The 21,917-nt window shown below is 47.9% G+C and overlaps 1 protein-coding gene across 1 annotated transcript in view; it reads left to right on the top strand.

The window, feature by feature from the left end:
- Nucleotides 1-21,917, top strand: part of ADCY9 (adenylate cyclase 9) — a 110,812-nt gene that overhangs the window by 86,396 nt on the left and 2,499 nt on the right. Inside the window, exons 4-10 of the mRNA XM_079121345.1 lie at nt 1,310-1,414; nt 2,469-2,686; nt 6,929-7,031; nt 10,335-10,543; nt 14,110-14,269; nt 15,339-15,487; nt 17,215-17,256. Coding sequence (XP_078977471.1) covers nt 1,310-1,414; nt 2,469-2,686; nt 6,929-7,031; nt 10,335-10,543; nt 14,110-14,269; nt 15,339-15,487; nt 17,215-17,256 — 986 coding nt within the window. The remainder of the gene's footprint in view (nt 1-1,309; nt 1,415-2,468; nt 2,687-6,928; nt 7,032-10,334; nt 10,544-14,109; nt 14,270-15,338; nt 15,488-17,214; nt 17,257-21,917) is intronic.

The raw sequence follows: 21,917 nt of genomic DNA, 5'->3' as shown, positions 1-21,917 counted from the left end.
AAAGTGTTTATTATTATTATTATTTATTATTATTACTGAGAGAACTGAGGCTTGGTGATTTCCGAGGCATCTGTAAACTAGTAAGTACTGAGCTGAGACTAACTCTGCTTTATGAGCAATGAAAGAAAAAGCCTTGGCAAGCCTCAGTGTTGTGTCTTCTCTCTTCTAGGTCTGCTAATCCCCACAAATTTTGAAGAATTCCTAGGTCAATATTTACTTCTGATCTTTTAGCCTGATTTGAAAATAGCTCACCATCACAGAGGGCTAATGAACCTGGGCTTAGTTGGTGTTCTAGAACAGGTTAGTGGCCAGTTTGTTTACTTAGTTTGATTGAGATATGATTCACGGATGATAAAATGGACATTTTAAGGGGTTTAATTCTGTGGTTCTTAGTATATTCACAAGGTAGTGCAACTGTTACCACAGCTAGTTTCAGAACATTGTCATCACCCCCAAAAGAAAGTCTGTCAGTTCGTTTAGCTGCTATAACAAAAACCATCAACCAGGTGATATGAAAAATCAGGACTTTGTTTCTCACAGTCCTGGATGCTGGAAATCCAGATCAAGGTGCCAGCAGACTCAGGGTCCAGTGAGGGCCTGCTTCCTTGTCAGAGATAAGCTGCCCATCGGGTAGAAGTATTCAGGGAGTTGTATCAGGGCACTAATCCCCTTGGTGAGGGCTCTCCCCGCGGGCCTAACAGCCTCCCAAGGGCCCTGCCTCCTAATGCCCTCACATTGGGTATTAGGGTTTCAACATACGAATTGTGTGGGGTGGGCCAGGGGCACAGGGACATTCAGGCCATGGCAGTCCATGTTTGTCAGCAGTCCCTCTCTGTTCCCTCTCCCTCACCCCTCGCAGCCACAGTCTGCTTCCTGCCTCTGTGGAGCCTCCTTTCCTGCACATCTCATCTGGCTGGGTGGCCTCTTTGGTCCGACTTTCTCAACAACAGTGTGGTGCTTTCAAGGGTCTTCTTGCTGTGATGCATGTTAGTGCTTCCTTCCTTTTTATGGCAGAACAGGGTCCTTGTCTGTGGACCCCATTTGCTGGTCCACCCTCCATCAGTAGGTGTCTGAGGGTCTGCTCTTTGGCTGTTGTGGACAGGGCTGCCACGTGCGTCATGCCCAGCTTTCCTTGCTTCCGTCTTTACCCTACCAGTTTGTTTCCAGCTTCTCCCACTGGGGCTTAGGAAGCCTCTGATTTGGTCACGATCTTCTTTGTGACAACAAATTACAGCAGCGAACTCATTTGAGTCACACATCATGCTTGTGCTTTCTGGGTGTGTTCCCATGCCCTGTGTTTTTCTCGTAGACCTGTCCATCTTGTGGAATTACATTTGTTCCCAAACCTGAAGCTGGTGCAGAAGGAGCAGCTGTGCAAAACGGCTGTCAAGACGAGCCCAAGACCAGCACCAAGGTAACAAGCTCATGCCTGTTCCCATCAGTTCCTGTCCCTGTGCATCTCCTAAGGTGACATTCCTTTCTCATGGACTTCTCAGTTCTGAGAATAACTCCCCTTGGACAATAGCCCAACCATACCTTCTGGTTTTGAGGGTTTTGAGTAAACCATAAAGAACAGGATGGCCAGGCTGGGATGTACTCAGTGTGGAATGTGCACTTCATGTACACAGATCCTGGGCTCCCTCCCTAGCAATGGAAAGAACAGGGTAGAGCAGAGCTAACCCTGTGAAGAGAGTACTCTGTGCTGAACCAGATGGGACGCCCTTCAGGGCAGCAAGAGTGAGGCAACATGCAGACTAGAGGCTGGAGGATTTGTGGGCTGGAAGGCCCACTCAGCTTATGGTAGAATCCAGATGTACAAAGGAAGGAGGGGCCTCTGCCAGATGAAGAGCCCACCCAAGAGAAGGTCAGAGGCAGGGTGAGCAGCAGGGAGCTGCGGAAGAACCCAGGCAGGACCCGAGTGGAAAGCAGGTAAATGCCAAAGCCAAGAGCTTTGGGAAGCCTCGCGAAGGCCAGTCCCCCGGGAGGCCCTGTCTCTGTCACCCTGAGCACTCCATCATCTACCAAAGGACTTGTGTGCGCGTTAGCCATGGGAGCTCCCAAATGTAAATCCGGGTCGTCCACCTTCTCCTAAGCCCGAGCCCCACAGCTCTGGGACTCCTTTTCTCGGACCCATCCTTCACCTCCTCAGACCTTCCCCCAGACCTTCCACACAGCCCCCTAGAGCCCCAGTTCTGTGGTAAGCAGGTTCCCCCTGAATCTTGGTTCTTGCCTTGGCTTTACAGATCTCCTCACAGTCTCACCCTTTGCTGCCTGAACACCTGGCTGTGCCCTTAGACAGAGCTGGAGGTGGGGAAGCAGGATGGCAGAAGGTTGTGTTGATGGGAGCAGATTTGCAGGGCACCCAACTTGGTGCAGGGCTGCAGCCTGGCCAAGGGCTGGTGGGATGAGTGCAAGCCCAGGTGCCACTTTACTGAGTACACTTGCTTGTTTCCTCTGTCTCGAGGCAGCCTGCTGGAGGACCGAATTCCAAAACCCAGAACGGACTTCTGAGCCCTCCCCCAGAGGAGAAGCTCACCAACAGCCAGACCTCCCTGTGCGAGATCCTTCAGGAGAAGGGCAGGTGGGCAGGCGTGAGCCTGGACCAGTCGGCCCTCCTCCCACTGAGGTTCAAGAACATCCGTGAGAAGACAGACGCACATTTTGTGGACGTTATCAAAGAAGATAGGTGAGAAAACCCGCCACCACACCGGGGACAGGGTTTTGCAGAAGTCGCTCCCATGTTCTGAGTTGCCCCGTCCCTGTGTTTCTCCTCCTTCATCAGTATATGGCTTTGTTTTTATCCTGAAGTAATTTGAAACATAAACAGTTCCACAAATAGAATTCCGCAGGCTCCACCTTAGCATTTTGTGTTGGTTTTTGTGGTCCCCCCCGCCACTCTGAAAGGTACTCTTCTCCAGAGCATTTGACAGTACGCGGCATGCACCATGCCCGTTGCCCCTTTACTGCATCTGGTAGCTCGAGGATGCTGTTGTGCACAGTTGCAGTTTAACCCAGCGCGGTGCGACCTTCATCTAGCCACAGCCCAGGTTCTGGTTCGTCCTTGGCAGCACTGTTGCCTTGGGGTCCATGATCACGTTGCGTCACTTAGTTGTCAGGCCTCTTTGCTCTTAAAATCTTGGGTGCTTCCTCAGCCAAGCCTTGTCTTTCACCATGTGCTAGTTTTAAAAATCACAAAACATTCCTGAGGTTGGGCTTGTGAGGTATTTCCTTATGGTTAGATTCAGGTTCCATGTCCCTGGCCAAACAGCACAGAGATGAGGCAGTCCTTTCCAGGGGTCTCCCACAAGGCCCACTGGTTCCTCAGTGGTGATGTTCTTGTGTGTATGTGTGGTACTAGAGGTTGCATCTAATGGGGTACTTAACCACTGAGTCACATCCCAGCCCTTTTTATTTTTTTATTTTGAGACAGGGTCTTGCTAAGTTACTTAGGGCTTCACTAAATTGCTGAGGCTGCCTTTGAACTCATGATCCTCCTGCCTCAGAGTCCTGGGCCACTGGACACCTGGCATGATATTCCTTTTGATTAACCCCACAAGGTGTGACCAGTTTCTCCAATCTGTGGTTATCTCTTTCTCCCTATGACTAATAAGCAATCTGGGGGAAGGTACTTTAGTGTCTTATTGTTATCCTGTTCTTTATCAGACTTCCCTAGATTTAACCTCCATTGAGTTTTGCCTGAAACTGACTTCACTGTGATGTTTCAGAATGCTGATTTCCATCGTCAGCACTTCCAGCACATTTACCATTTGTGCTCAGCGTCTGCTATAAAGAATGGCCTTCCATTTGCTACCCATTCATCTATTTTTTATTTTTTTGTTTTTTCAGTACTAGGAATTGAACTCAGGGACTATATCCCCAGCCCTTTTTCTTTCTTTCTCTCTCTCTCTCTCTCTCTCTCTCTCTTTTTAATTTTAGAGATAGAGTCTAAATTGTCAAGGCTGGCCTCAAGCTCGCATTCCTCCTGCCTCAGCCTCCTAAATCACTAGCATAACAGGCAGGTGGCACTGCCGCTCTCCATCCATCCGTTGTTAGCCTGAACTCACGCACTCTTGTTTTATTTCATGAATGGTAATCCATCCTGGTACTTTTTATGTCTGGATGTCTGAGTCTGGCCAATTAGAGCCCCCTCAGGGCGGCGCCTGAGTCCTTTAGACTCAGCCCCTTCATTTGTACAGGGCAGTTGCTTACTTCCTAGCACAGTAGGATGTTCCAGGCTTATTTTATACCTCCCTTGTGCCAGCTCAGGAGTTAGTCTTTTTCTCCAAGGAGCACTGGCTCCTTTGAATGAGGAATAGTTTTTAGTTATATTAGCTATTAGTGTCTAATTTAATGTTATAGTCCAAGAACATACTCTGTGACTTCAGTCCTTTTACATTAATCAGGACATGTTTTATATCCTCACATGTAGTCTGATAGGGAACTTATCATGGCATTTGAAAAGAAAGTGAGCTCTGTGCTTGTAGGATGCCGTGACCCGGAAAAGTCAGTTAAGTCCTGTGGTCAGTATGATAGTTCAGGTTCAGATCATCTGTTTCTTTATTCATTTTCTATTATTCTATTGTTTTTTTCCTTTATTGGTGCATTATAGGTGTACATAATAGGTTCATTTTGGTGTAATCATGTATGCCTGGAATTTAATTTATTCCATTTCAGTCCCTGGCACCCCTCCTCCTCCTTCCATTCTATCAGTTCTTGAGAGAATTATATTAACATCTCTAACTGTGGTCTTGGGTTGTAGCTTAGTGGTGGCCACACCCCAGACCACAGTTTAGTGGTTGTTCTAGAAATTACAGATACACATCCTTAAATGTCTGTGCAATCTTTTTAGACTTACTATTGTATCACTTCACTTTAAATGAAGAACTTTCGCAGCGTTATAGGTTCCTATTCTCTCATTCCTCTGGCTGTAGTCTTGCATGTAGCAGTCACATCTGCACCCATCATAAGCCCCACCTCGACCTGGCCTTTGTGCCCTTGAGCTGCTCACTTCTGATTGCTTTCCTGTTGAATATGCCTGTTTTCCTATCTTCTTCTATGCCTGGTAACTTTGGATTGTGCTATAGACATTATGTGTGAAGCTTAGGAAATCTGAATTTAGTTACTCTGAATTTATTACTCTGAAGAGTAATATTATTTTTTGTTTCAGCAGTCAGTTAACTTATCTGAATTTAAACTTAAATTCCATCTCCTTGTTCTTTTAGCTGTAAGCGGGCTGCTTGTAGTCTGCCATGCCCCTGCATGACCTACAAGGATTAGCCAGAGATTTGAGCAATTTATATGCAGAATTTGGGGATCCCTTTCACTAGTTCTCTCCCTTCTGAGATTAATAACCTCATTTTCTAACTGTGATCACCCCAAAATACGTTTTTTAAGTCAGTAAAACTGGCTTTTCTGAGTTTTAGCCACCCTGCGTATGGTAATGACTAATGTGTCTTCAGGCCAAATGTGCACACACACACAAAAATGGGAAATTTACCTGGTGCTGTTCCTTTCTTCCAAGAATGACTCCCCTGTGTTCTCTGCCCGCCCTGGTCCCTCTCTTGTGCTTATCAGCAGTTGTTTTTCATCTTTTTTTCCAGAGGTGTATTTGTTATCTGTGAGGGGCTTGGTCCAAAATGAGCCACACTCATTCCCAGAGGTGCAACTTCACTATTAATGTTGAAGGAGCAGCACAGCTTACAGCAGTGTCACTTCTGCCACTCAGCAGTCAAGATGTGGCCACCACACACCCTCCTTACAGCTGCCCTCCTGTCCCCATCTGTGCTTCCTGACTGGAAGGAAGGGGAGAGAGAGAGGCCCACATCAGGGGACAGAGGCTTCTCTCCTGAGTCTAAGAATGGCACAGGTTATTGAACGGTCACAGGGGAGAGTCCACTCCGCAGCAGGGAAAGAAGGGTGTGCCTGGCGGGGGCCCCCCGGGTGCCAGGCACATGCCAGGCACTTCACGTGTTTTGTCTGACTTTATGCTAGTAGCTACCGTATGAGGGAGGCTGCTCTCCACAGCTCTATTTGCTTCTGAAATCATGTTACTGTTCCCTTTAATTTATAGTAATTTTCTGCAGTTTAAAAAGAATCTTACTATTTGCTGGCAATTCATAAAAGAATGAAAGAATCACGTAAAGCAGATTTGATTTCTCTGCTATTAAAATCATTGAGCTTTATCATCTTTCAGGTTTCACGCACAATCTGCATATATGACAATAGCACCAAATTTGCACTAGCTGTCAACACATTTTGTGGTAACGGCCTGTTAGCTGTCACGTGGTGATCACTTTCAGTGCTCTGTGTGACAGGACAGCTGGTTCTGAAGTACATTTTCATTTGAAGCCTCCAAATCAATACAAGTACTCAGTACATGGATCTGCTGACTCTTCAGAAAAGATCATTTCACAGGACAAAAAAAAAGCTGTTTTCATATCTTCTAATCCTGGATGCTAGGAATCTGTGTTCAAAAGCAAGGTTCTAATGATGTGTGTTATGATCGTGTCCATGGTCATTCTTTAATGGAGCTGTAATGGAACATGTCATTATACCCAGGAACACAAGGGACTTCCCAGAGATAAGTTTTAAAGGAAACAGCAGAGAAATACCTATTGCACAGTGGCTCTCAGGTACAGCTTTTTTTTTTTTTTTTTACAAACTGCATTTTGATTCATTGTACACAAATGGGGTACAACTTTTCATTTCTATGGTTGTACACAAATCTTACTTTTTTTTTTTTTTGGTCAGTGCTGGGGGTTGAACCCAGGACCTTGTGCTTGCAAGGCAAGCACTCTACCAACTGAGCTGTATCCCCCCAGGTGCAGCTTTTGTGAGGCACTCGATGAGTGGCGTTTTGGTAGCTGATTGTGACCTGGTAGGATGACCATGCCAGGTGTTGATCAATTCCATTTGTTATGTCTTCTAGCCTGATGAAGGATTATTTTTTCAAGCCGCCCATTAATGAGTTCAGCCTCAACTTCCTGGATGCGGAGCTGGAGCGCTGCTACAGGACCAGCTATCAGGAGGAGGTGCGCTCTTCATCTCTCCACAGAAGCCCGTTGTTCTCGTGGGCAACTCACCATTCATTCTGTGCTTTAGCGAGTAGCAGGAAAATGAAGGCTAATGTTGATTTCCTGCAATCTGTAAGCCCTGAATTGCAGCTATGTGTGAATTTATCTTTGCAAGGGAGAAAAACTCAAAGCTTCCTATGGTGCTGTAGGTCAAGCTTCGTAGTTGCTAGACCCCCTCCTGTACAACTGGTGCCCACCCTGAACGTGCCTGCCCTGGGGTTGTGAGCAACACTCCTCTCCCCAGAGCTCTGGGAGGTGGGCCTAGGAACTCACAAAACCTTTTCATCTTGACACCAAATGTACTTGTGTCTCTCCTACCCTGGCACCGCCTTAGCTCCTATTGTCCTTGGATACTCAGCTAACATGTCATTTCTTCCATAAAACCTCCCTTGACCCCAAACTGCATTTTACTTTGCCTTTACTCTTTCTCTTCTTCATGTGTACTCCATGTTGGAGTTGTGATTACATGCCTCTTCCCCACATCCCTCATACCCCACTCTATCTCCACACCCAGCACAGCCCCGCCAAACACACACACCTGATTGCTCATTGGGGGGTCCTCAAATAAATGCAAGACTCTGGACCCTGGTTGGGGTTCTAGCAGCATGTCCTTGCATTCTTTACTTTGGGCCAGAACCTGACCTCACCCAGCATTCAATTCAAAATGGCGCACCGGCCCAACCTTAGGACCAAAAGGGTTTTTCATTCAAATTCCACTTGCTCATTCTGCAGATCTTTATGCCCAGGCACTGGCCCAGACTCTTAAGAAACCATGTGAACCAGATAGCCAGTTTGTGCCTCGTTGGAAGCAACACCTTCTGTCAACCTCCAAGGGACAGTGGCTATCAGTTAACATCCCATGTACAAGCTCTGCAGGGGACCTGTGAGCTGGCCAGTTGGTGTCCTGGGAAGCAAAACATGATCCCATTTACTCTTCACAAATAATCGTCTAAGGAAACTTGTGAATATCCCAAAGAGAAAGCCAAGGCTAAGAAAGCCTAAGCAGGTGGCCCATAATCCCATAGGGAAGGCGGACGCCTCAAGGCCAGCATCTCAGCCCCTCATACTGTGCTATGGAGACCCCAGATGGAAGGCACATTTATCAGCCAGTCCTCTAGGCACCAAAGGTTTATTGAGCATCCACACTGCCTGGTTTGGTTCTTGGTGCTAGATTATAGAGATGAAAGGTACGACGATAGGAGAGCAATAATTAGAAATGAGAATTCAGAGCCATAGGTCCAGTAAATCCCTGCAAGGAGACAGTGAGGCCTCTGATCCAGATGAAGGGCTCCTGAGCCCACTTCAGCAGGAAGACCAGGAACTAGCCAAGTGAAGGAGGAGGGAACATTCCAGAGAGAGGGGGACCAGCCCCTACAAACCTTAAATATGATAGAGCCTAGTGCATCCAAGGAGTTGCAGGTGCCTCCAAGGGGAGAGCAGGGTGAGCGTGGCAGGAGATGGGCAGGGTCCAGGTGATGGCTGCCCATGTAATTGACGTTATGTGAAGGCCAAAGGGGTCGATTGGCCCCATCAGATTGTGTTTCATGAAGATCATGGGTCATGAAAGGTGATGAAGGGTGGGCAAGATGGGTGGGAAGCTGTCTGCCCTGAGACAGGGGCTGGTGGAGAGGAGAGAGATGTGGGAGCAACTGGCTTCTAAGCCACACCACATTGGGGTGCTGGCTGTTCCCGTGTAAGCATCTCTACCACCCATGAGGTTTATCCCTGTTTTCAGAAAGGGATCTAGGCACCAGCAGATTGGGTAACAGGGACAAGTTGTCACAGCAAGTAGTGGTGGAGAAGGGCTGTAAACAACTAAAGCAAGGAATGTGGGGCCTTCACCCCCAGCCGGGAGTTGGGGAGGTAGAAACCCTTAGCACTGTGGTGGAAAGGAAGGTCCCCCACTGCCCAAACTGGGCCAACTGCGGCAAGCCATGACCATTTCCTGGAGCTTGTTAGAGCCCCAGAAAGAACAAAGTTAGTGTGGCAGCCTCACCCCAGAGACTCTCAGGTCTTCTGAGGGCACTTCACAAGTCAAGACCTACCCACACAGACTCTGAGTTTCCTGGAGGGAATTTAGAACCTAGCCCTGCCCTCAGGTTCCTCTGCCCTTTCCAAGCCTGATGTCATGGCCATCCAATAGCCTCAGCCCCCAGGGCTGAGCTCCCCTCCTCCAGGTTCACCCAGCTCAGGGGTCCTGAGCTGAGGCTGAGGCTCCAAAGCCAGTTTATCCTGGAGGAACACACAATAGACCCCTGCTTCCAGGGCTCCAGCCCCTTTGGCCCAGCGCCCTGCCTGGAGTTGGAGCACCCAATGGAAAGCAACTTTGGTGGTTGGCTGCTCTCTTAATTCCCCCTGTAGCCCCTGCCTTTAGTTTCATCCCAAGAGGCGCGCAGAGAGGGTTTCAGGTACATTGGAAGGTCAGCCTGCATCAGTGAGGCCTGGCTCCTCGTTTGCCGTGTGATCTTGGAGTGGCAGCCCAGCCTTGGGCTCCCCATCTGCACGCTGAGGCCAACGTTTCCTTCTCTGCGGGCTGTTATGAGCACTGATCGAGGTCATGCCCCTAAAGGGCCCACAGGCCCTGGAGGAGTCCTCTCTTGGACGCTATGTCATTGTTCTTTCCTGCCTCCTTAATGCCCTAACAGCACATGCATACCTCTGTTTTTACTTCACACACCGTCCTGCACTTCCTGTCCATATCCCTTCTACCACTGGGCTGTGAGTTACTCACAGGCATTGTTTCACAGCTTGTGTGCCCAGCCAGGCCAGTGCAGACTCCCCAGTGAAGAGCAGGTGCTACGGGCAGGCTCTCCTGTTCAACATGCAGGAGCTTTCCTCGGCTGTGGCCTCAATCCCCGCCTGTCTTCTGTCATGGAGCCAGCCTTCACACCCCAAGCCTGGAACCCAGCCAGTTGCTGGAAGCTTCCAATCTTTGCTTTCTTCCAACTGCCTTACAGATGTGAACTTATTAACTCTGCCAAGCAGCAACTCATCCTTCAGACTCAGTGTGTAATGTGTCGGTGAGAGCACATGGCTTGTTATCAGTCACTTGGACCCTGGGAAATTTTCTTAACTTCTCTGAGCCTTAGTTTCCTTATCTTAAGTGGGTCAGTAGCAAGGAGATGGCCCACTTGAAGCTCCCACCTGCCCAGCTGCATTAGGCAGGCTGTGGGTAAACCTGGGTGTTTTCACCTCTGAGTTAGACTCCATGGCTGTCTGTGGCCACATGGACTCACCCCAGTCGCCTCCTGCTCTAAACAGGTCATAAAGAACTCTCCTGTGAAGACTTTTGCCAGTGCCACCTTCAGCTCCCTCCTGGATGTGTTTCTGTCCACAACAGTGTTCCTGATTCTCTCTGTCACCTGCTTCCTCAAGTACGGGGCTGCTGCCACACCTCCCCCACCGGCCGCCCTGGTGGTCTTCAGCGCGGCCCTGCTGCTGGAGGTGCTGTCCCTCGTGGTCTCCATCAGGTAATCAGCTGCAGGGGCAGCTCTCCAACCTCTAGCTCCCTCTTCTGGCTCCACAGCTCATGGCCTAACAGGCTGACTACAGCACAGCGGGTTGGGGTTGAAAGCCTGCTGTCCCTCCAAGCTTGCTTCTGGGGACAACTTCGTTCCCCCCTCTCCCTGTCCCCCATTCCCCTGCACAGCTGCCTCCCCACAGACACTGGTGCTTGGCACAGGTGGGAGCTGCTCAGTGGAAAGGGCCAGTGCCCTCTCCAGTGCCCCCACCACCAGCTCATCCCCGGATCTCCTAAGTCAGAGAAGGGAAGACAGGAGATGCAGGGTGGGAGGGGGAATCATGAATGATGACAGGGTGCACAACCCTGTTATATGAAATGTCCAGGATAGCGAAATCAGTGGAGACAGGAGGTCCCCAAATCTCCACTCAGGGCATCAGGAGCGAATGATAGGCAATCGCAGATGGGCAGGTGCCTCTTCTAAACGAGAGTGAGTGTGAGCCCTCTGAAATCAGATGTCAGTCCTCACAAGCTTGGATCAGATATGACACAAAAAGCACAGCAACAAGGAAAAAGTAGACAGATTGGACCTCGTCAAAATTCAAGACTCAAGCGCTGTGAAGAACCCCATGGAGAAAGTGAAAGAACCCAGCGGCAGGTCACATCGATGACTTGTGTCTAATACCTAGAACAGGTAGGAAGTGTTCACACAGCTCAGTAATGAAAAGGCACACTTTAAAAAAGCAAAGGATCTGCGTAGAAAACAGTGCCTTTCCAGGAAGCCCAGAGCCTTGGGCAGCTCCGCCATTCTGACCAGGTGCAACGCAGAGGGCGTCCCACTTGGGCACGCACCAGTGGCACCACATGCCTGCCTGCTGGCCGATCCTTGCACCTCATCCACCTTATCCAGCCCCGTCACGCCCCACAGAGCAGCCCTCAGCCTTGCAAGCCCACCAGTGAGTGCCCCTAGGAGCTGGGGTCAAACAGATCCGGGGAGGAGGGCCTTGACCATGATTTTCTGCTAGTCTCACCCAACATCCCAGTGTGGAAAAAAAATAGCTTGGGTTTGACCTGAGACTTCTGTATGCTAATCTCTCCCCTTTTGAGTGGGCAGGCTGGGCTCCCTGCCTCCTCCTCTCTGGCTACTCCCAGGACCCCCGCCCCCACCCCCCGCAAGCTCTTTCCTGGGACTGCAGAGGTCACACCCTCCTCCCTAGAGTGTCTCCACTATGTCCAAAATTCCCTTCCAGGAACAAGCCCATGGTGCACAGCAAGGACCCCTCCTGACTGCCCACCTGCCATGCCACTATTGCCACCTCAGCCCCCCGACTCTCACTGCCAGAGAAGCTGCTTACATTCAAACCCTGCCCAGGGTCTGCTTCTGCCAAACCCAGACCAAGTCAGTCTTTAGCCCCTAGTTTGTTTGTTTTTCCATTTTTGAAAAGTCAACTTCATTGTGATAATTCACATATAATAAACTCATTTATTCAGGTATAGAATTCAGTGGTTTTTAGTAAATTTACGGTTGTACAAACATGTCATTTTAAAACACTTCCATCGCCCCCAGAAGAAACCCCATAGCCATGTGCAGTCACTCTCCACCCCCTGCTCCCACCCTGCTCCAGGCTTCTCTCTAATGGGGTCCTGTGGCCCCTGGCCTCTCTGAATCTAGCATTGTCCCCATAGCTTACTGTTTAACCCTGTAGCTTCTGTTCCCAAGATGCAGAGGGGACACTCCTCGAGCAGCTGGAGAGTGAGGCACTGCTCTGCCCCCACGAGAGCTTTGGGGTGCTGGAATTCAGTGTGCCAGCAGTCGTCAAAGCCCAGGAGGGGGTGGGACTTGAATGGCTTCTTCTGGCCCTTCCAAGGGCCATTTTTAGCATCCTCGATCAAAAAGTACCCATACTGTGGAGAATGTGGGCACCTCAGGAAGCCAGTTCTACAGCTTCCTCAGTGACTGGCCAGGGTTATCACCTGCCTCCCCCAGAAGACTTCCCATGTCTCTATCCAGGGTCTCCTTCCTCCACTTCAGCACCAGGCAAGGGTGACATCAGCTGGTCTTATCCTTGGAACTCTGTGGTCTCAAGGACCAACAGGAAGGGCCTCCATTATGATCTCCTAGGAATGACTCAGCTCCCTCTGTCCCCCTTCAGGGCTTCTGGGTCCTGCCTATGAGCATGTGTATCTGTGGTATTCTTGGAGATATTCCAGAACCTCTGTTATCCTTTACAATTAGGAAGCCAGAGCTTCCAGGACACTAAAAGGGTCAGACTATGCCTGAGTCCATGTGGGAGATGGCTGGAGAGTCACTAGTTCTTGGCTGTGGCTGAGCTCAGCCAAAGCCGCTGATGCACTATAGGTGTTCAGGGCCAAAGGCTCCAACCTCAGGCACAAGCAGAAGCTCATGTGCTGTTGGATCCCATCAGTGGCTCCTGACCTCTCCAGTGGCAAAGGCAGTGGGCCTGTCCTCAGCTCCCTGGCAGCAGGCTTAAAAAGAGTTCTGGTCTCCCCAGAATGTCTGTGAGTCTCTGTCCTAGTTGGACCCCCCAGTGCCTCTCACCCACCCCTACCCAGAGAGCCCCACACTCAGCCAAGGCCAGTTATCCACCTCATCTGATATTCAAGCCCACACTGCACCCCACACTGCATAAAAACTATTTGTTACCATCATGCTCCTGAGATGTACCTCACCCAGAAACACAATTGCACAAGGAGTCCGTGGAATGTTTCTCTGTAGTGTGAAGGAGAAATAGGAAGAAAGTCACTTGAGATGGAACCCTCAGTGCTTCTACTCAGACATGCCAGGTGCTGCTATCTGGGGAGTAACAGAGCTGTCCGCCATTTGCCCTTGTGCCCATCATCGCTGTTGCAAATGTGATGGCTGGAAACAGACTGTGGGGTTGGGGGCCAAGCACCATGAGCTGGGTTTGGACTGAAATGCTGAGTGCCTCAAACAAAACGAAGGACAAATTCCACTTAATTTGCTGAGGAGTTGCATTTCCAGAGAATCACTCTTTAGTATCACACAGAATTTCCTATTTGTGCATGGAGCACAACCAGGCTCTAGGCTGTGCTGACTTTCTCACCACTGAGGGTGTCCAAGGCCATGTCTCAGTTGTGCGACAGGCAAGGCAGGGCCTCCTCTGTGGCTCTTTCTAATGGGCAGCGGGGCGTCTCCATCCCTGGCTGCACCCACTGGAGGCTGATAGCAGCCCTCCACCATTCCTCCACCAGGAAGGCCCCCAGGACCACCCCATTTGGGATCTCCTGCCCACAAGTGGGCCAGGTTGTAGTGACAGAGGCCCACAGTGAACTTCCTTAGGCCTGTGACTGTTCTTACATGCTCCCTTGGGACCACAGAGGTACAAGCTTGGCTTCTGACAAGCACATTTTACCCAAATGCAACAGGTGTCCTTGAAGTCTGAGATAATGAACTGAGTGAGGCCTGTTTGCTTGCCTTTTACCAAGCATGAGGGAGTGGGGCGGCGGCAGCATAGGACAGCCAAGGGCAGTGCAGGCTGGGTCTCTGCTGGGCTGACCCACTGGGCCTTCTGACCCTCCCCCACCCCTTCCCAGGATGGTGTTCTTCCTGGAGGACGTCATGGCATGCACGAAGCGCCTGCTGGAGTGGATTGCCGGCTGGCTCCCTCGCCACTGTGTCGGGGCTGTCCTGGTGTCCCTGCCTGCCCTCGCTGTCTATTCACATGTCACCTCTGAATTCGAGACAAATATACACGTAAGTGATGGCTGGCAATGTGATCTCCATGCCCTCCAAGCTTTCCCTCCAAGGTCCCTTTGGAGGCACCTTCTACAACCCTTAACCCAATTATTTGGGATAGTCACTTAAATATAGGCCCTTAAAGAGGTCCTACCACTGCCTGAGCACCTTTGAAAAGAAGATTCCCCAGCGGGCACACATCCTCTCCAGCTTCTCTCGGTGTCAAATTAGGTACAAATAGTCCCCACTTTCCATAGTTCAGGTCATGATTTTTTATTTTGGAATGATATGAAGTGGTCAGTAAATCAACGGAAGATAGTCAGCACTTGATTATCAAACAGGCTTGCAGTTGGCTGACTTTGCCCAGCCAAAGGCTTGTGGGGCAGTCTGAGTGGGGATGTCTGGTAGGTTAGGTGGACTGAATTCATTTGGACTTAATAGTAGTTTCCACATCCATTGGGACTTAGCCCCATTGGAAGTTGAGGAGCATTTGAATTTTTTACCATGCTTTACAAAGAAGTATCTGTCCCACCTTTCTGAACGAGGTACTTGTACCAGTCCACAGAACTGGCACAAGTAACTGATGTGATCTGGATCAGATGTCCCTGCTTAAGAAAAGAGCTTTTGGGTTAATAGGTAATGCTGTTGGGAAAGATTATATTTTTGTTGTAAGTCAGTGAAAGGTGAGCTACCAGGGCAAGCTGATTGCATTTGGTGCTTTAACACCAAATGACACCTCAGCAGGCTCGTGGCAGGGGCCTGAAGAAGTGTTTGGAAAGTAACTTACCCCTAGTGCTCCCTGGTGGGAGCACTTTCCTTCCCACTGTAAAGACTCTCCCAGAGGAGACTCTCCTCTGGGAGAGTCTCTGTGCCAGCGTAAATTTGGAACCTAAAGCACTGGGTCACAGGTCAAAGAAGTGCAATAAAGCTCACCATTAGTAAGAGCTACTTCACACAGGTAGGCTGTCGGCAGTGTCAGGAATGCGTTACTAAATAGCTGTGGGCTGGTGGCAGGCCAGCTGGTCCAGGTGACCTGGGTGGGACATGGGAGTGACCATGGCTGTCCTGACACTGGCTTCTCTTGCAGTTCACTGTGTCCACCAGCTCTGCAGTGCTGGTGGCTGTCATACACTACTGTAACTTCTGCCAGCTCAGCTCCTGGATGAGGTCCTCCCTTGCCACCATCGTGGGGGCCGGGCCGCTGCTTCTGCTCTACATCTCCCTGTGCCCAGACAGGTATGTGATGTGTCCTTGGCTGTGACCACCTGCCTGATGTCTCTTAGGCTGTGCTTTCACTGTAGTGCTGATGCCCACCCCCCTCAAGGCAGATGTTTCCCCACCCAGACCCAGGGTAGCTTCGGACACAGATGGCATCCAAAGAGTAGTGAGGTGCCCTAAGGTACTGTGCGAAAGAGAAAGAACAGTTTACAACAGCATGCTGCAGGTGAGCACCTGGATCCAAAGTCCTGCACTTGAGATGGCCTTCACTGCTGGGTGCTGAGGCCTGGGGAGCATGGTGTGGACAGAGGCAGGAGTCCCATGGTGACCTCTGACAAGTGGACCAGTTCTCATGGGGTTGCAGAAAACCGAAAAGTATGTCCAAGGGCCATGAGAGGGACATTTAAATTACGCTGTGCAAGCAGGGGCCAGTGAGGCCCCTCTCTTTGGTGGTTTCTACTTATTGAATGTTTCGTTCTCAGTTTGTGAAAAATGAGTCTCAGATTGCTTGTTGCACATCTGTAACTAGTTTTGAGGCTTTTACCTTTTGTCAGCTAAATATGTACTTGGAAACAATACCCCAGTGGAATGCATACAGTATTTTATTTTTAAAAAGTCAATGGTCTCTTAAACCTATTAAGCTTTTGCTTACACAACAAACCTCTCCTTCCTCTGTAACTTCTCATAAAAATGTTTCACTACCAGCATGTATCAAAGAACCACCTGGACATACTCTCAGAGGGTTTAGAGAAGCACATTATTTAGAGTTGCTTGGGCCACTTCTTCATTGTGTTTGGCAAGATATCTAGCATCCTAGCTCCCTAAACTATTATGTTCACCAGAGAGACCCCACATTTCAAGGTGCCCCTCTAGGGGTGGCACTTCTGTCACTGAGGACCACTGCTTCAGTCAGTTTAAAAGCACATAATGGCCTACCTCATCCCAATACTGGCAGTATCAAATGTCATATTACTAGCACATTTTTGGGTATTAGCCAACCAGTGTCCAAAAATGCACAGATTTAGTGTCCTTTCTCAATGTACTTACTATAATGATAATGATAGGAAAGATATTCAAATTCTCTGCAAATAAGATCAAATAGGGAATTTAAAGTTGAATTGCCTTTTGGTATTTGAAAGGAAACTGTAATGAATAGTTCAATTACTTTAAGCCAAATAAAGCCCACTTTTACCTTCCTGAAGACATGGTCCTGACAAACTCTGCACCAAGAGCTGAAATCTGGCCCCCAACTTCTAACCTAAGAGCCATTGCAAATGCCTCATTGGCCAATCATGGTGATGTTCAGTCACAGCTGTGGGACTTTTCCCCGTGGGTCCAGGAAGGCAAAGCGGTAGGGCCTACTGCATTGCCTCCCTGCCCAGAATCCAAGCAGCAGGTCCTGCGTAGGGGTCTGGGGTCTGGCAGGTGAAACTCCCCCTGATCCAGGATGCCTCTGCACAGAAGGTCCTGAGCCCACTCAGCCCCTTGTGACCACCAGGCCTAGCCAGGATGGGGAGTAGGTGGGCAGGGAAACAAAAACAAATTTGCACAGAAGGGGGGGGGGCTTCAAGGGCCAAAGCTGGCCAGCCCTGGGGACACAGGAGTGCAGGAAGAGGTGGGCCCAGCAAGGACAGCCTCCTTTCCACGATATCCCAAACAGAAAAGTTGTTTCAACTCCTCTCAGGTTGCTTTCTGTCATGCCTTCTCGCTTCTTATAATAATACTTTTCTGCATTTTAATTTCAGTTCCATCATAATTTCACCCCTGGATACAGCACAGAACTTCAGGTAAGCTTGTAAGGTGGTGTCTGAACCTGGACAAATGAGAGTGGCTGTCTCATCACTACTGATTTCTGAGCTTCCTGAACACAGTTATGTCACAAATAAAGTGAGCAACACATGCATTCTTTAAAAAGAAAGTAGAAATTACTACTTGTTTAAATATCGTATTATATTATCTTACTGAAAAAAATAAAATGGCTTTTTTGAAACAGGGTCTCTTTATGTTACCCCAGCTGGCCTTGAATTCCTGGGCTCAAGTGATCCTCCTGCCTCAGTCTCCAGAATACTAAAAATAATTATTCAGACATATATTAGAGTTGGTTTATTTTTATGTAAGACTTTACAGAGAAATCTCAGAAATCAGGAAAAATTTTTTTTTTCCTGAAACAATGTTAGGCCTTGCTTTGCTATAAATGCCAAAATAAATTCTATAGAAACTGAAAAGTCAAAAATAAATAGTCTAAATAAAATCTATAAAAAACAAAATTAGTTTTCAAGCCTCTAAGAGATAATTTTCTAGACTTATTAATAATACATAGGACCACAAAGACTGAATGACAAATTAGAAAGAAAAAGAAAATCAAAGTAGACAGAAAAATATATGTGGGACTATTATATAAAAAGCTAATTAAGACCTTCACAGATAAAAGACAAAATAACAAAGTTCATAAAAGAGGAAATGTAGGCGGAAGATAAATACGGGTATGTTGTCAACATCGTCACTATTGAAGCCATTGCACATTTTTGGTCTTTTAAATTGGACTTCCAAAAAGTTGTAATGTGAATATCCAGAGTAGGCTATGTTCATTTAATCCTCACCATATTCTGACATATTAGGGGACTTCGTTCCTGTCCCTGAAGCTGAAGCTCAGAGAACCTGAGGACCCGCCCATAGTCACACAGCTGGCCATAGGTGCCCTCAGTCCTAGGCCATGGTCTTTCTATCAAGGTTCACCACTTCTCAGAATGTAAGCAGTTTCTAGAAGTAACTTGACAGTCTATTTAAAAAGTCTTTAAAATGTTTATAGGTCTTAACCTAATAATTCTATTTTTGCCTATTTGCTGAGGAAAGAATTCATCATAAGATAAAGGCTGAATACCCCCAAATATTGATCACAATGATGGATAATATTGAAAATTATTAGCAACTTCAGTTGAAGTTAATAATTGAAATTAGCAACTTCAGTTCTCAGTAACAAAGGAATTATGACACACCCAATTGCTATAGCTGTTAAAATGCAGCCAATACGAGAAATGCTTATGATATTATGTGAAACTGTATATGTACTCTTAACTACTGCTAAGCACTGTATTTTACTATATTTGTTAAAAAATAAGACATAATATTTATTTATTTTTAATATTTTTTTAGTTGTTGATGGACCTTTATTTTATTTATTTATTTATTTATGTGCAGTGCTTAGAATCAAAGCTAGTGCCTCACACATACAAGACAAGCACTCTACCACTGAGCCACGACCCCATAAAGTATTATGATTACTTTATCATAATATTTATGATAAAGTAACAAGTGATGATTAACAACTATAGTATTTAAAAGCAAAACATCTAGCATCACTTCATAGTTACCTTCTCAGCGATGTGTGACACAGGTACAGGAGAGTTCCTGGGTCCTAATGGTCCAGCTCAGTGCATTTCCACAAGTAAACATCACCAACACCAGGTCCCTCTCCAACCCTGCCTGGTGACACCCGCCCTCCCCGCCCCAGGTGCAGATTTTACAGTGCTCCGAAACACCCTGAAATGTTAACAAATGCCACATTGAGCTGGTTAAGACAGCAAGTGATCTTTGTTTTTTATTCTTCTCTGTTTTTAAATCCCACTTACCCATGATAATGCATATACTATATTTCATGTTAGCTTCCACATGTGATTTAATGTCCAAGTATCCAGTCACGAGTTCTCTTGCATTTAATCTCCCCAAATTCCTCTTCTTGAAACTGACCTTTGCTGCTTGAAGTTAGGAATGGGGTCACCACCCTGCTCCATCAGCCTGGGGAGGGGAGCGAGGTCCCAGACTGGCAGTACCTCTCCTGCCTGCCTGTTTCAGGTGTGCTCTGGAACTCCTGTGGGTGTGAAACACGAACACTGTGTCTAGGCAGCCGGAAAAGCCAGCAGTGCCAAGACATTCCCAGCTTGGACAACTGCACTAAGCGGATTTTGTGCTTTACAATGGCGGGAAAGTGTACCCATGCAACCCTTCTTATTCACTTTCAGCACAACTCACAATAGGTTACATGAGATGTTCAGCCCCTTATTATAAAACAGGCTTTGGATCAGATGAGTTTGCCCACCTCTGGGCTGACACAGTGTTCTGAGCACATGGCAGGTATGTGAGGCCAAGCCTGGGGGTCAGGGAGCTTAGGGGTTTTAAGTGCATCTTTGACTTATGATATTTATGATGGGTTTGTCAGGACAGTCCCATAGGTTGAGTAGCATCTGTAACCCCTTTCCCCTTCCCACCTACCCTAGCCCTCACTCTGCTCTTCCCCTCCTCTGCCCACAGGGCACTGGCCCATGCCCATCTCCAGAGTTGCCACAGGCGGCTTTGCTTGCAGCATAGCAGGAAAAGTTAGGAGAGCAGTCTGCAGACCCAGGAAACCCGGTTTCTTCATGGAGATTTTAAATGCCTCCTTGTACCATTCAGGTGATGTTTAGCTTCAGTGGCACCTAAACGGGGCCATTCCTCGCTGTCACCACTGTAGAGAACCAAAAGGAAACACAACTCCTAACCCAGCGAGATGCACTGCAAGGACAGGAGGCGTGTTTCTTCTGATCTCAGATCTGGCCAGATAGAGGGCTTCAGGAGCTGGTTCCATCCACGTTTTACTCATCTAAATAAGTCATTGCTTTGCCGAGTACTTGAGGTTCATAGTATATAGTGTCATTTGCTTCAGTGACCGTGAGGAGAATTCATAAGTATGGGCTGTCTTACCATAGAGGAACTATAGACCCCCATTCTTAAGCATTCAGCCAGAGCTTGTGTCAGGAGCCGCAAGACCAGTCCCAGGCTCACAGGACTGGGCACAGCCTCGTGCTCGTGGCTAGAGGCCATTGCAGTGAAAGGATGCAGAACAAAGTCAGCCAGGAGAAAACTGCTTCTGAGAGCCCTCTCCCAGGGCGTCACAGGGAACATGCTCACTGCCCACCACGAGCCGTGGCTACACTTGGGAAGCCCAGGGAGGCTCGCTGCACAGGTAAATAGGATGGACATGGGCAGCCTGTGCCCAGCACATACAGAAGGTTCAGGCTTCACAAGGAAAGCAGGAGTTCAGCATAACCTGCACTGTCTGTACACACACTTGCAAGCACCGCAGCCCACTCTGACCAGGAAGTCGTGGGATCACCCCCTACCCCTATCCTGTGGCCCTGAGGCCAGCCCGGGCCACCTTGCAAACAGAACCTCCTCAGGATGGCAGCTGATCTCTTTTCTGCACATAACCTCAGGTCAGAAAGGACTTAGCCACACTCCAGCCCATCTTCCCAGTTTACACATGAAGAAATCAGGACCTGGTAAGATGGCATGGCTTGCCCAAGGTTCCAGAACTCTGTGGATAGCCCAAGGGGTCCAGTCCAAGGCCCTGGCTTTTGAGACAGTGCTTTAAGGAGGACCTTGATGGCCATGCCAGTCAAAGTCATTGTTTTTAAATAACCTTAAGTCACAAGTAACAGTAAAACTTACTCAATACTGTGACCAGAGAATTGAGCTTTCTGTGTCAAGGAGCTACTTAAATGGAAGATGCTTCAGTTCCAGGTACAATTGTGTTTATATAGTGACCAAGCCCAGTATTACTTAAAATCTAGTAGTCTACTCTGGGTACTTTACAATACTTCAAGGTATAAGATTCATGTGAACAGAACAATCACAGTATTGTTAATGAAAGGGAGGGAAGGAGGAAAGAGGAAGAAAGGACGGACGCTGGGGTTAAAGGCATATGCTACCACATCAAGCCTATATATTAGTTTTAAAAGTGTATTCTTAAATTATATCTATCTATCTATCTATCTATCTATCTATCTATCTATCTATCTATCTATCTATCTATCTATCTTGTAGTACTGGGGAATGAACCCAGAGGCCCCCTGCCACTGAGCCACACCCCCAGCCTTTTTAAATTTTTATTTTGAGACAGGTTCTCACTAAGTTGCCCAGGCTGGCCTTCAACTTGGGATCCCCCTTCCTCAGCCTCCTGAGTAGCTGGGATTACAAGCATGTGCTGCCATGCCCGGCAATATTCTGGTTTTTTTTAATGTTAAAGTTGTCCTAAATTACTTTGGCAAAACAGAGTTAACCCAGAGAAGGGGAAAATGTATTTTGCAAAACTTTTATACAAGTAAGTAGTCGAGAACTTTTGAAATTCTTTGTTAAGATTAAAATTCTATTGGATCAGAAACCTAAGAAGCACATATGTCAGAGAATATTAAATTTCCTGAGCATGGTGATGATGTGGTTACACAGGGAAATGCCCTCGTCTTGGAAGGTGTTTACCAAAGTAGAACTGGAGTGTCATGTTATCAGCAACTTACTTTTAAAATGCTTAGCAAGGCTAAGATTATAGTTCAGTGTTAGAGCGTTTGCCTAGCATAAATGAAGTCCTCATTCAATCCCCAGTATTGCCAAAAGAGAAAAATAGAGAGAAAAGTTT

The sequence above is a fragment of the Sciurus vulgaris genome, assembly GCF_902686455.1.
Source record: "Sciurus vulgaris genome assembly, chromosome: 18".
Taxonomy (NCBI): domain Eukaryota; kingdom Metazoa; phylum Chordata; class Mammalia; order Rodentia; family Sciuridae; genus Sciurus; species Sciurus vulgaris.
Note: the sequence above shows the minus strand (reverse complement) of the source record. Positions and strands in the feature narration are given on the sequence as shown.